The 15,000-nt window shown below is 49.4% G+C and overlaps 1 protein-coding gene across 1 annotated transcript in view; it reads left to right on the top strand.

The window, feature by feature from the left end:
- The window catches only part of col4a4 (collagen, type IV, alpha 4), a 56,695-nt gene that overhangs the window by 170 nt on the left and 41,525 nt on the right, over positions 1 to 15,000 (top strand). The window contains exons 2-3 of the mRNA XM_086262661.1: positions 2,288 to 2,431; positions 3,565 to 3,607. Of these exons, the coding sequence (XP_086118787.1) occupies positions 2,385 to 2,431; positions 3,565 to 3,607 (90 nt within the window). The 5' untranslated portion in view covers positions 2,288 to 2,384. The remainder of the gene's footprint in view (positions 1 to 2,287; positions 2,432 to 3,564; positions 3,608 to 15,000) is intronic.

Genomic DNA, 15,000 nt, shown 5'->3' with positions numbered 1-15,000 from the left:
GTCAGCTGTTAATTAGCCGCCTATTAGAGTCTGAATGTCTGAGCACGTCATCCAGGTAAATAACGTTAATGAGGAGAAGTACTCGAGTACTTTTAGTCTGTGGTGATTTATACTTGAAGTTCGGTGAGGATACTTCCTTACGTCTGCACGCAGCAAACCGCAGTGCACTATGAGCATTAAAGTCCACGTGCTTCTGCGTTAATTGTTAATTAGCGGATTTGGCGCAGATGCCGATTCGTGTGCTTTAAAACGTGTAGCTGTGAAGGGATCGATGGGGCTGATCCAGATTTCGCCCCGGCTGTGGCAGGTCCACCTTCCCTGGGTGGTGGTTCTGGGCTCAGCCTGAGGGACCCGGTCTGGAGAATCAGAACTGGACTTTCCCTAAACATGCTGTTCCTTTCACAAGATCAATTTATCAGACTGAAAATACCATAAAGACAATCCATCAAATATTAAAACACATTTCTGTTTTACAGTATGTGCAAAAACAGGACTTGTGTATAGACTGTATATAAAAGATGGCAGCGGAACACTACGTCCACATGTACAGGACATTTTTGTAAACAGATTTTCTGTTTTTGTTTTGTTTTTTAAATCCCAAACTTGAAAAACAAAGTGAAACGCTGTCAAGAACATGCCAAAGCAACAGGTGGTGATATAATCCTAACTGTGTAGAAATGTTGGCCAATCAGAAGTCTAGAAGCCTGGGAGGGAAAGCGTAAACAAAGTTGGCGCATAAAAGCAGTCGTTGTAAACAGAGGGACAGTAACTGAGGTTAACAGCAGCAGTGTTTTGTCTGTATCAATGTAGAAATTCAATGATGTGAAACAGTAGCACGTCGCACACCTTTGATGCTTTGTGACTAAATCTCTGTTTTCCTCGTCCACACGTAAACACAGAAACAGAGTTTTTAAAAATCTCAGTTTTCGATGATCCAAAACATCGTTTACGTCTGGACAAAGGCTCGAACGCAGAGAAGAGGCTGTGATTTGAAAAATACCCGTGTGCTCAAAGCTAATCACTGAGGTTAGCACCGCTGGGGAGGCTCGCCGCAGTCATGTGATGATCATCATTTCTGAGTTTGCTGGATTTTACTTATTTCACATGTTTCATACAAAGAGCTGAGAAATGATCGCAAAATGAAAGCAGCTGTAAATTTGTCTTTTTCCGTGTCTGAGTTTTCATTTTTGAACTGCAGCACACACAAAGACATTTCAAACTTTTAGTTACTTCCTGTTTTACTTTGAAGGTTTACTTCCTCCCTTTGCTTCCTTTCCCTTTCTGGTCGTTCACCCTGTCCCGTGAACCTTCTGTCTGTGGTCGTTCTCAGTTTCTGATGATACTTTTTGTTTTTCTCCTGCTTCGTTTTGCAGTTTTTGTCTTTTGAAACGTTTGAATGAAACTTCTGAACAGAGTTTAAACTGAACAGCTGTTCGTCATGCTAGCAGCACAAACAGCTGATGCTAGCAGCACAAACAGCTGTTCGTGTTGCTAGCATCACGCCGTGGAGCTCGAAGCTCCGAGGCTGCTGTTAGCTAAGAGCCTCCTGCAGGAACTCGGTGACTGACACGGATCGTTCCTGCTGTCTGGCTCTGTGAGCGGGCGCTGCAGCAGCTTGGTTCGGTCGGGCTGTTGCAGGCGGAGGTTACTGAAACCCTCAGTTTCAGAGGCAAGAGCTAATGGAGCTCACGATGCTGTTAGAGCAACTTTCATCCCATTAAATATGCATCACAGAAGCTCCTGAAGAAGAACTGAGAAGCTTCTCAGTTCTAACTTTATCTTAACACCTGCAACAAATACAACATCATAGTCATAACAGCCAATAAGAGGCTGACAGGTTATAGAGACACAGCTCTCTGATTGGCTGACGTCCAGACACACCTGCTGCTGCTATTTGCATCAGCATCCTCTAAAGAACATGACTGTGGGGAGCGTGGGCTGCTGTCCATGTGCAGTTCAAACACAAAGTTTCGAAGTCCTGATTGGCTGTCCAAGCAGGAAGTTACTCACAAACAGACACAGCTAAGAGGCCTGTACCAGGAAGTGAGTTTAACACACCTGGGATATCTTCCTGGTGTCTGGATTCACTCAAACTAACAAAGCAGGTTCTCAGCTCACTAAGTTAATAACCAGCTTCATGTGAGCTTCACATGAAAGGAGTGAGGGTTAGGGTTAATATTACATCATTATTATTATTACGACTTTTATTCTGACGGCTTGATCCTGGTCAGGTGTGTGTGGTTTCACCTTCATCATCTTCAACCTCAGTTTGTCTTTGTTCCTGCAGGACGACCAACAGCGTCGGGGTATCCTCACAGGCCGAGAACTGGCTGGAGGTGGAGTCAGAGTGTAGCAGGAGGGACTTCCTCTGAGCTGAAGGCAATATGCTGCTGACTTCCTGCTCTGATGCCTGTGGTCTCAATCTGCTCTGGTAAATAAAACCGCACACGTGAACACGTCTGTTAAGTTTAAGTTTCCATGACTGAATCTTTCGCCGACAGTCTGGTCTTTGGTAACATGACACTAAATTCTTTTACGATGAAGATGAGTTCACGTGCAAACAGCAGCACAACCCATGCAACACGTGTAACAATGTTACAGTGACAAAAGACACCGACTCTACAGTCCCAATAGCTGCAGTTCGTCTGACATCCAGCAGAGGCAGCAGTGAGTCAGTCCCTATAGACTCCCATGTTAAAACTGTACAGCAGAAATAAACATGATTGCAGCCTGATATACAAACTGTTTGTCTCTGTGGATAATGTCCTCCTTCGTAACACCTGTACAATAGAAGAATGTTTTTAGGATTCACCTGGTTAATATGTAAGAAGGTTTAAAGTTTAGGGGCGTGGCCTCTTTGGCTGACAGGTGGATGGTGACACAGGTGTTTGGATCTGCTAGCTGTCTGCTAGGCTTCACCACAGCTAATTGGAGTTGCTGACATGTTACACACGTCTGTAACTCCGCCTGAGTGTTTTGGTGATGCACGTGCTCAGATGCGAGGTACGGATGCCTGGATTAAGTTTAAGCACACTACGTCTTGCTCCACCTCATCACCCTCTTTTAACCATAGATTACAAACCATAGACTGTTTTCTTCATACGAACTGTGGTGCCAGTATGCATTTTACATCTTAGCTTATAAACCAAGTCTCACCGTACATCAGGGGTGTCCAAGTCCAGGCCTCAAGGGCCGGTGTCTGCAGGTCTTAGATGTGTCCTTGATCCAACACAGCTGATTCAAATGGATAAAGGACCTCCTCAACATGTCCTGAAGTTCTCCAGAAGCCTGGTAATGAACTAATCATGTGATTCAGGTGTGTTGACCCAGGGTGAGATCTAAAACCTGCAGAACACCGGCCCGCGAGGCCTGGAGTTCCCCACCCCTGCCGTACAGTTTCGTAGTGTTGGTGGGAACCCTGAGTGTGGGTGCATTTCATAGTTTAATAGCTGCTGCCTGTTTAAGCTGGTTGGGGCTTTGTGAAAACGTTGATCCATCACTGTGGATCAACGTTTTTTATCATTCCTTTGTGTTCATGCTTCACCTGTGTCCTCTCTCCTTCAGGTGCCTCCTGATCGTACTCAAAGCCCTGCCAGCAGCTCTCGGGGTGAGTCCACCTCTGCCTTTATAAGCCCTTTCAGTCTGGTCCAGCAAACGTTGGCCACCAGCCAATCACAGCTTGTTGTCTTTCACTAGTGTGTGATGTCATCAAATCGCGTCAGCTGAAACAAGTTTTCTGTCCATTAGCTTGTTTCCATGGTTAAAGTATCTCTGCTCTTATTGGTCAAATCGCAGACCACGGTGTGGAAGTTGTCATATGATGTAAAGATGAATCATTGGTGGGATGACATCATCAGATGTCCTGGCCAATAGTCGGGCTGTGCTGTCGTCACTGAGCTTGAAGCCAGTGTTTAAATTTCCCTCCAGCTGTGCAATGACGATCTCACAGCTGTGCTTCTGTGTCCAGGTGCAGACGGACTTTTTTTATTCTGCTGTTTGCAGGAAATACACAGCTTCACATAATTTCACTTCCTTTTGTCTATTTACATGATCACTGTGCTTTCTCAAACCTCTGCTTGTTGTTCTGATGAGTCCGACCTGTATGCTGCCACTGGGCCTTTAGCTGTTTGGTACTGGTATTTTAATTTAATGCAAATTTTGATGTGGAGCTTCGGGACAGTGATGCATTACAGGTTGTTAGGATGCCTGGGTCGTTGACCCAGGGTTTTTGACTTTATTATATTATTTATAATTTCTAGTCTTTGGGTTTTTGTTAGAGTCATGTCTTATGGTTTGTCTCTGTGTAATCCTTAGTTGCTGTCTCCCCTGTCCGCTATATCCCCGTGTCCAGTCTGTGTCTGCCCTGGTCCCACGTCTCTGTTCCCTCTGTTGTAGTGCCTGCATGTGAGTCTGTGTCTTTGTTCAGTCTGTGTTATGTGTTTCCTGTTTTACTTTGAAGGTCTCTGTCTTATCTCAGTGTGTTCAGTTTACGCTTCCTTGTCTCGTTAGTTCTGATTTGCCCCAGCTGTGTCTCCCTCCTGTTGTCCATTCCCTGATTGCTCCCTCTATGTATTTAAGCCCTGTGTTTCAGTTTGTCATTGTCGTGATCTACTCTTATCGACCCTCACTTATGCTGTGTGTTTTGTTTTTGCCTGCCTGCGTTAATGTTTGTACTTTGGAAGTTTGTTACTTTGAGTTCAGCATTAAAGCTGTTTTTTGAGTTCACGTCTGTCTCCGGAGTCTGCACTCTGGGTCCTTTTCCTGTCCGCACACAGCCGTCACATAACAGAAGATCGCGACCAGAACATGGACCCAGCAGACTCCGTGGGGTATCGGCGACCCGCAGTTTCTGCCTTCCTCAAGGAGATCGTGAGGCAGGAGGCTAAGCATGCCCGGGAGCTCCAGTCACCCTTCTATGGGTCACGTTTGGCTTTGGGAGGGCCCCGCAGCCTCCAAACTGCCATGGCTACGGCCGAGCCGGCGCCTATGCCTTGGGCGATCAGGTTGAGCACGTGCTCATTCTCTCCAGTCGCTACACCTCCGCCTTCACCCCTGGATTACCAGTCCGACAAGAGGGTTAAGCGGCGGAGGAAGAAAGATTACGTGACGCCGGACGTTAGACTCACTCCGCTGCAGTCCTTCGCTCTGTTTTTGGGTCTGCCACGTTCTGAGCTTCACAAACTCTCTGCTTCCTCATCGCACCCCGGTCTTTTGGAGGATTCGCAGCCCAGTTCGCCACCTCCCACTTCCTGGAGAAAGCGACGTTCACGCAGTCGCCACTCCGTCTCTGCTGAGCCACTCCCCGTGGTGAGTTATAATGACTGTTTTCATTCTGCTCCCTCTGAGAGGGAAAAAGGCAACACTAGAAATTCTGAGACTGTGAAAACTGTTAAGACTGTTAGACGTGGTGGTGGTAGGAAGCTGAAAAACATTTTAGAGGAGTCTGTGTTTGCTGAGCCTCTGCCTGTCGCTGCACCCATACCAGCTCCTCGGGTGGGGACAGCAGCTGCCCAGCCATTGACGGTGCCTGTCCCGGCTCCCAGGGTGACCGGGAACCAGTTCGCTCCGGCACCCGTACCTTGTCCTTGGGTGGGAGTGGCTGGTGTTCGGCAGGTACCTGCACCTTTTTCTGACCTTGCTGGAGGCTCAGGTGAGCCCGTCCAGCAGTTTTCTTCAGGTTCTGGTGTCTCAGGGTAACTAGCTCAGCTTACTGCTAATCCACCACCTTACCCACCATTACTACCATCTTTACAACAGTCGGTACATATTAAACTTCTCTCCATAGCTCAGACTTTAGCTCACCTATCAGCTCAGTCACCTGCTCAGTTCTCACCTCAGTCATTTACTCCACCGCCTGTTCCTGCTGGAGGGTCCGAGGGGGCTCGTCCAGCCTTAGTCTGCCTCCGCTGGGGGGTCCGAGGGGCCCGTCCAGCAACCTGCCTCCGCTGCAGCGCCACCACCTGCGGCTCCCACGCCGTTCATCCACCAAGCAGCCACCTCCACTGTGGGCTTCTCCTTGAAGCCTGAGTCCTACAGTCTTCTCAGAGAGAGGACGAATCTCACGGTCCATCCTCGCTTGTTTCTGAATCGGATTCTGAAATCGGACTTCTTTAATGGTGACGACTCATCCTGGTGCTCACAGAGGAGCTGAAGCTTCTCTGTACACCACGATCTACCTCACAATAACCAAAGAAACACAAGCTTCTGTCAACAAGCAGTAAACAGCCGGTGAAATCACAGTCAGTCGCACCTGGCATCAGATTGGTGCCGTCTGCTTTTGTTAGCTAAGGCTCCGCCCACAGAGCCAGGAGACATGAAAACACCGTTTAAACAGCGCTGACCAGAAACTGTAGAATAACTTTCTCTGCCCTGAGCTAATCCACTGAAACTACTAACATCTAAAACAAGCTGCTGTTCCCGAATGAAGCTTCTTCCCACATCGTTCCATCTCGTTACCTTTTTCCAGGGTTGTCCACACATGAGCTTTGCTCTGACGGGTCATTTTATTTCTGTTATATCATCTGTCAGAGAGAATGATGTCATCCACAGACAACAAACTAATGGTCAATCTGTCTATATTCATTTGAAAACTAGCTACCTCCAGTGCTTTGCTACCAGCAGGCGTCCCGGCCGGCTCACTGTGGCAGTGTTTGAGGCTGTAGTCCTGCAGTCTGATGGGTCTAAGCAGGTGGAGAACAGCTTCATGTCCACTTTGCTAACTGCACTGTGACTGCAGACAATAATAATGGCTAATGTTGCTAACTGAAGGTGGAGGAACGTGAGACAGGAAACTGACTGAGCAGACAGCTGATTATAGTCACTCCTGCCGATACTGCAACACTGAACTAAACGGTGCTTCTGCAACCAACAGTTATTTTTATTATGGAGCAATCACCTGATTAATTTATTTATCTTTAACAATTGCTTCATTCAGTCAAAAATGCCATCAGAGCGTCAGCCGATCACCCAAACTGCCATAGTTCATCAGTAACATGTAAATCTATGAAATACAGTAAAGCACAGATACAGAGCAAAGCTGATCCCACATTACTGAAACCAATCAAACGGTGCTGACAGCAACATAACTGCAGATATATCAGCGTCCCAGGAGTCGGTGCGTCCTCGTCAGATACGACAAAAAACAAAAAGTAGCTTTGAAGCAGTGAATGTTTTTCTCCTTGAAGGATTTGAAACAGTTGTTAGTGTTTTGTTTACCGCCAGCCTGACGCTGAATCGTTTAATCATGTCTGATGAAGGTTAAGTTTCGGCTTCGCTGGAGGACTCAGTGTAGGATTAGTAAGCAGAGGATCGACAAAGTCAGCAGCCCCGGATCAGACCTGATGAAAACAAAAGTGATGGTTTACATTTTACAAGCTGATTTTTCTTTTTAATGCAAATCTACCAGTGACAGATGATCTGACTGTGTAGCAGGTTTGTTGTCTTGTCTACAGTTTGTGTGTTCTTAACATGCGGAAACCCCCTGAGCCACGGTCGCCCCCGTGGCTCAGGGGGTTTCCGCAGGGGGTCCAGAAGCGTATCTGTAACCGGAAGCTCGCCGGTTCGGTCCCCGAACGTTGTGTCCTTGAGCAAGACACTTTACCCTACCTCCTACTGGTGTTGGCCAGAGGGGCCGATGGCGCGATATGGCAGCCTGGCTTCTGTCAGTCTGCCCCAGGGCAGCTGTGGCTACAACTGTAGCTGCCTCCACCAGTGTGTGGATGTGAGAGTGAATGAATAGTGGCATTGTAAAGCGCTTTGGGTGCCTTGAAAAGCGCTATATAAATCCAATCCATCCATCCATCCTCATCCGCTTTGTCCGGGGCCGGGTCGCGGGGGCAGCAGCCTAAGCAAAGAGGCCCAGACCGCCCTCTCCCCAGCCACCTCCTCCAGCTTATCCGGGGGAATACCAAGGCGTTCCCAGGCCAGCCGAGAGATATAATCTCTCCAGCGTGTCCTGGGTCTGCCCCGGGGCCTCCTCCCGGTGGGACATGCCTGGAACACCTCACCCAGGAGGCGCCCAGGGGGCATCCTTGTCAGATGCCCGAACCACCTCAGCTGGCTCCTTTCGATGTGGAGCAGCAGCTGCTCTACTCTGAGCCCCTCCCGGATGGCCGAACTTCTCACCCTATCTCTAAGGGAGAGGCCAGCCACCCTTCGGAGGAAGCTCATTTCTGCCGCTTGTATCCGCGATCTCGTTCTTTCGGTCACTACCCACAGCTCGTGGCCATAGGTGAGGGTAGGGACGTAGACCGACCGGTAAATTGAGAGCTTTGCTTTTACACTCAGCTCCCTCTTCACCACGATGGACCGGTGCAGCATCCACATTACTGCAGCTGCAGCCCCAATCCGTCTGTCGATCTCCGGCTCCCTTCTCCCATCACTCGCGAACAAGACCCCGAGATACTTGAACTCCTCCACTTGGGGCAGGAACTCATCCCCGACCCAGAGTGGGCACTCCACCCTTTTCCGGCTGAGAACCATGGCCTCAGATTTGGAGGTGCTGATCCTCATTCCCGCTGCTTCACACTCGGCTGCAAACCGTTCCAGTGCGAGCTGGAGGCCCTCACCCGATGAAGCCAACAGAACCACATCATCTGCAAAAATCAGAGATGAGATTCTGAGGCCACCAAAGCGAAAACCCTCCGCCACTTGGCTGCGCCTAGAAATCCTGTCCATAAAAATTATGAACAGAACCGGTGACAAAGGGCAGCCCTGGCGGAGCCCATCACCCACCGGGAACGAGTCCGACTTATTGCCGGCAATGCGAACCAAGCTCTTGCAACGGTTGTATAGGGATCGAATGGCCCGTAGCAATGGGCCAGACACCCCATATTCCCGCAACACCTCCCACAGGACACCCCGAGGGACACGGTCGAATGCCTTCTCCAATTCCACAAAACACATGTAGACTGGTTGGGCAAACTCCCATGCACCCTCAAGTATCCTGGAGAGGATAAAGAGCTGGTCCAGTGTTCCGCGACCAGGACGGAAACCGCATTGTTCCTCCTGTATCCGAGGTTCGACTAACGGACGAACTCTCCTTTCCAGCACCCTGGCATAGACTTTCCCAGGGAGGCTGAGGAGTGTGATCCCCCTGTAGTTGGAACACACCCTCTGGTCCCCTTTCTTAAAGATGGGGACCACCACCCCGGTCTGCCAGTCCACAGGTACTGCCCCTGATCTCCACGCAACATTGCAGAGGCGTGTCAACCAGGACAGCCCTACAACGTCCAGAGCCTTCAGGAACTCGGGGCGGACCTCATCAACACCAGGGGCTCTGCCACCAAGGAGTTGTTTAACTGCCTCAGTGACCTCGCCCCCGGAAATTGGCGGGTCATTCCCCTCATCCCCAGACTCTGCTTCCTCCTCGGAAGACGTGTCAGTGGGATTAAGGAGGTCCTCGAAGTATTCCTTCCACCGCCTGACAATTTTCTCAGTCGACGTCAGCAGCGCTCCGCCAGCACTATACACAGTGCAGGTAGAGCACCGCTTTCCCCTCCTGAGACGTCTGACGGTTTGCCAGAATCTCTTCGAGGCAGTCCGAAAGTCTTTTTCCATGGCCTCTCCGAACTCCTCCCACACCCGAGTTTTTGCTTCAGCCACTGCCCGAGCCGCATTCCGCTTGGCCTGTCGATACCTGTCGGCTGCCTCCGGAGTCCCACAGGCTAACCAAGCCCGATAGGACTCCTTCTTCAGCCTGGTGGCTCCCTACACCTCTGGTGTCCACCATTTGGTTCGGGGATTACCACCACGGCAGGCACCAACCACCTTGCGGCCGCAGCTCAATGCAGCAGCTTCGGCAATGGAGACGCTGAACATGGTCCATTCGGACTCAATGTCCCCAGTCTCCCTCGGAATGCTGTTGAAGCTCTGCCGGAGGTGTGCGTTGAAGATCTCGCGGACTGGGGCCTCTGCTAGACGTTCCCAGCACACCCTCACTACGCGTTTAGGTGCACCAGGTCTGTCCAGCGTCTTCCCCCGCCACCTGATCCAACTCACCACCAGGTGGTGATCAGTTGACAGCTCAGCCCCTCTCTTTACCCGAGTGTCCAGAACATATGGTCGCAGGTCTACTGATACGATTACAAAATCGATCATCGACCTGCGGCCTAGAGCGTCCTGGTGCCACGTGCACTTATGGACACTCTTATGTTCGAACAGGGTGTTCGTTATGGCCAAACTGTGGTTAGCACAGAAGTCCAATAACAGAGCACCGCTCGGGTTCAGATCAGGGAGGCCGTTCCTCCCAATCACGCCCCTCCAGGTCTCGCTGTCGTTACCCACTTGAGCATTGAAGTCTCCCAGCAGGACAACAGAGTCTCCAGGTGGAGCACCCTCCAGCACCCCCCCCCCCCCCCCCCCCCCCCCCCCCAGGGACTCTAAGAAGGCTGGGTACTCTGAACTGCCACTCGGCGCATAAGCGCAGATGACAGTCAGGACCCGTTCCCCGACCCTAAGGCGCAGGGAACAAACCCTCTCGTCCACCGGGAAAAACCCCAACGTACCGGCAGCAAGCCGAGGGGATATTAGGATACCCACCCCAGCCCGCCGCCTCTCACCAAGGGCAACTCCAGACTGAGACAGAGTCCAGCCCCTCTCCAGGAGACTGGTTCCAGAGCCCAAGCCATGTGTAGAGGTGAGCCCGACTATATCTAGCCGGTACCTCTCAACCTCACGCACTAACTCAGGCTCCTTCCCCACCAGAGAGGTGACATTCCATGTCCCTATTGCCAGTCTTGGCAGCCGGGGGTCAGTCCGCCAGGGCCTCCGCTCCTGGCCGCCACCCAGCACACAATGCACCCGACCCCTATGGCGCCTCCTGCGGGTGGTGGGCCTGCGGGAGGATGGGCCCATGTCTCCTCTTCGGGCTGTGCCCGGCCGGGCCCCATGGACTAAGGCCCGGCCACCAGACGCTCGCCCTCGGGCACCCTCCCCGGGCCTGGCTCCAGGGCGAGGCCCCGGTAACCCTATCCCGGGCAGGGTAAACTGTTCCCTCGGTGTCCTTTTCATAAGGGTCTTATGAATCGCTCTTTGTCTGGTCCCTCACCCAGGGCCAATTTGCCATGGGAGACCCTACCAGGGGGCAAAAGCCCCCAGACAACATAGCCCCTGGGATCCCTGTGACACACAAACCCCTCCACCACGATAAGGTAGCGATTCAAGGAGGAGATAAATCCAATCCATTATTATTATTATTATTATTATTATTATTAAAAAGAGGGAATATTATCTAAACCCAATGACCTGGCAGGACGCTAACAGCGTCAGGTGTTTGGTGGATCCTTCACACATGGTCTGCAGGCTGAAGACGAGATGGGCCATCTGACCCTGAGGGGTGCATAGCCCCATGAAGCTAACAGTCATTTGTGTTTCGTGCAGTAAATGACAGGCAGCGGTCTCTGCAGCTTTAACAAGTCTCACGTCTCCTGAACAATCCCAGCTAATTGTTCTTTAGCAGCTGTCCGGACTCGATGGTTTTCCTGCATAGACCTCGGGCTTCAGTTCACCGCACAGATTTTCAGTGGGATTGAAGTCAGGGCTCAGTGACGTTCACTTTGGTTTTCTGGACGTCGTTCTTCACCTGGAGCAATGCCTGTTTTGGACGTTGATGGCACAGCTGTGTGCACATCAGTCTGAAGTTGTTTTGTACCGTGTAACTTTATATGTCCATACTTCTGTAATTGTATGCAAATAGAAACGAGGCATGTTGCCCAGTTGGCAACGAGCTTCTTTAGAAATGCGACATTTAAAAATTCCTGACTGTTAGAAAATAGTACGTGACAAACTTTAAATTTCATAATAATTTGTCCTCATCTGTATGTAAACAACACTGGACTGAGCTCAGGGTCTGATTGTTCAGGTCCTCTGGAGTCCCTCAGGGATCAGACCTGGATCCTCAGATGTTGTAGAGATGGAGACTGTTTTCTTTACCCTGCCTGTCACGTTGAGGTCACCAGGTTCAGTCTGTCTGGGAACAGCAGCAGCACCGGCCAATCAGCGGCTGGGATTTCTGGTCAGCCAGTCAGTCCCTTCATCTCGGTACCCCAGACAGAGGGATGGTGATTAATGGAAGATGCTGGAAGCTGGTTTGAGTACAGCTGGAGTGCTGATGAAGAGGTGATTTGAGTGCAGAGAGTCATGACAGCGTAAGTAGTGATAGTGCAGCATAAATGGAGGTGGATGGAAGGACGATGGTTTGGGAGACGTTCAGTCCTGACAGCAGATAAAGTGATAGCAGCCACATTCCTGCTGATAGCCACGCCTCACTGATAACCTAGTTTACACAACGCTGCAGGAATGCGGCTGCTAACACAAACACTGCTGCCTGCTGAGAAACTCGCTGTCTGGGGCCCACAGAGGAAAAAAAAAACACACTGACTACATCAACAGGGACACTCGGTGTGGGATGTGTGAAGAGCGAACATCCTGGATCAGGTCCTACTGTTCTGCCCGATGACCCCTCAGAGCACAGCCACATCAGTGCATTTGTGTTTAATCTTTCAGTACGAAGTGCAATCAAACATCGGGGGTGTTTGTAGGATTTCTGCATGGGATTTCACAGGAGGACAGGAGTCTGTGAATAGACAGACACTTTATTGATCCCACAGCGAATAGTGTCGTGGAGAAAGTGTCAGACGAGATCGTGGGTTTGAAGCTGTGAATTGAAGGGTCAATGCTGGATGTCATCAGTGTGTATGCCCCACAGGTTGGAGATCAGGTAGAAGACAGAGACATTGGGGAGGAAGTTGGTCAAAGTGGTAGAGAGTGGTGGTAGTGGAGGTGGGGTTGGGGGTGATTTCAATGGACAGGTGAACAGGGCTGATGAAAAGCTGTTGTGTGGTGTGGTGTTAAGGAGAGACATGCAGGAGGGCAGTATGTTTATTTACACAGCACCAAACAACAGTCGCCTCAAGGTGCTTCATATTGTAATGTCGACCCTACAATAACACATACAGAGGAAAACCCAACAATCACATGACCCCCTATGAGCAGCACTTTGGCAACAGTGGGAAGGAAAAACTCCCTTTTAACAGGAAGAAACCTCCAGCAGAACCAGGCTCAGGGAGGGGCGGGGCCATCTGCTGCAAACTGAAGGAGTGTCACCGTGTCTTTTTGGATCAGAGAAAGATCAGAGAAAGCAGGTGATTGGTTGCTGAGAGAGGAACTGTGCTACTGCATTAGGAAGTATATGAGGGTGCTGCAGTATGAGGACAGAGGCGAGGCGTGAGGGACAGATGGGTCGACCAGTAAGTTCAGAATCCGTGGACTATGTTTGCAGATGACACTGTGATCTGTAGTGAGAGCAGAGAGCAGTTGGAGGAGATCCTGCAGAGAAGAGGAACGAAAGAAGACGGAATACATGTGTCTGAATGAGACGGAGACAGAAGGAGAGGCAAAGACGAAGGAGCAGAGGGTCAACAAAGCAAGGGACTGAGCTGAAGTTACAGAGCTGAAGCTGTTCAGATGTTCACTGGGTCTATGAAGGGGAGTCGGAGAGCCTGAGATCGTTTGCACATGTGGATATGATAGACCTGCCAGGCAGCAGGAAAAGAGAAGATTGATGGATGTGGTGAAGAGGGTTGGTGTGACAGAGGGGGATTCTGGGACATGCAGCTAGAAGAAGATGAATGAAAGCATGTCAGAGTGTAAATACTAGCCTGTGCCGTCCAAGGTGTCCAGGATGGTAACGTCTGTTCTGTCTGCAGGACAGAAAACCAGGACATCCGGGTCTTTTTGTCTTTATGACATGCGCTGTGCAACTGATTTGTGTCACTGGCTTTCATAAATGAAGAAAACTCGACATTCAAGGCTTCTTCAAAGAGTGAGGCCAAAGTGATGCCATATGAGGACAGTGAGGTGAAAAACAATCAGACAGCTGGGTATGAAACTAGCTAAAGGCGATTTGACTGAATGGTGTCGAACTGTGTTCATTTTGTCAAGGAAGAAATCCAGAAGGTCGCAGCGTTGGCTCAGGTAGCAGTGACAGAAGTATTATTCAGTCTATTTGGTTTGTGCGTATTGTTTGTGAGGTCGCCTTTCAGTCTTATTTATGTTCTGGTTGTATTCGTCCTGTCAATAAAAATCACAAATTAGAAAACAGAAAAGCAAACTGCAGCGTGCAGTTGACCGCTTGTGTTTGTAACTAGAGGACAGCGAGGACCATAAAAAGCCCGAAATACAAAAAAATTAATTTAAAGCAGGACCAAGTTACAATATCACAGATACTCTGTTATTTTACTGAACACATGTACATAAACAGTATTTATGGAATATTGAAACATTAATATTCTTGAAACATGTACAGATTGTTTTCACGACCTTGTGCTGGTTACTATGCAACCCTGACAATATATACAAGTACGGCTATTCATCTGCACATGTTCCCTAATATCTGTTATAAATAACAACAAAGTAGCTTACATGAGTGGATTTATGCACACTCAGCGCTACACTGTAGAAGAGCAGCTATTGGTCAAGTCCAAGAATCGGCCAATCATAGAGCCGATAGCATCAACCCTATTTTCTCAAACAGGCACAGAGACTGTGAGTCCGAGGCTTTAAGAGCACATGTAACCTGACAAACACGTGTTTAAGAGTCTGGCGTGAGGGCCTGTCAGTGAGGCGTCTGAGGGCAGCACCACATCCTCCACTCACCTGTTGGAGCACCAATCACCGTGAAATCCTCAGTCGCTGTCCGTGGTCCTGAAATTCCAGCAGTTTATTTTGAGTGGAATTAAAGTTTATTAAGGAAAAAAATGTGTTTCTAAAGTTTATTGACGTAAACGCATTGATTAGACTGACGTCCGTCTAACTCATTTAAAGTGCTGCAGTCGAGTTAAACACATGAATCAAACAATATTGGATCTTTTGTTTTCTTGCAGGGTCTAAATTTCAGTATAAAGCACCTTGAAGCAACTATGATTTTGTGCCACATAAATAAATAAATGAATTGAACTGAATTAATTTTCTATGCATTAATGAGGGAATGATCATCATCTG

The sequence above is a fragment of the Aulonocara sp. 'chitande type north' Nkhata Bay genome, linkage group LG14 (assembly GCF_057382095.1).
Source record: "Aulonocara sp. 'chitande type north' Nkhata Bay isolate Kocher_YH1m ecotype deep benthic linkage group LG14, A_spYH_male_GT1.1, whole genome shotgun sequence".
Classification (NCBI taxonomy): domain Eukaryota; kingdom Metazoa; phylum Chordata; class Actinopteri; order Cichliformes; family Cichlidae; genus Aulonocara; species Aulonocara sp. 'chitande type north' Nkhata Bay.
The sequence above is the reverse complement of the archived record's forward strand: the minus strand, read 5'-3'. Positions and strand labels throughout refer to the sequence as shown.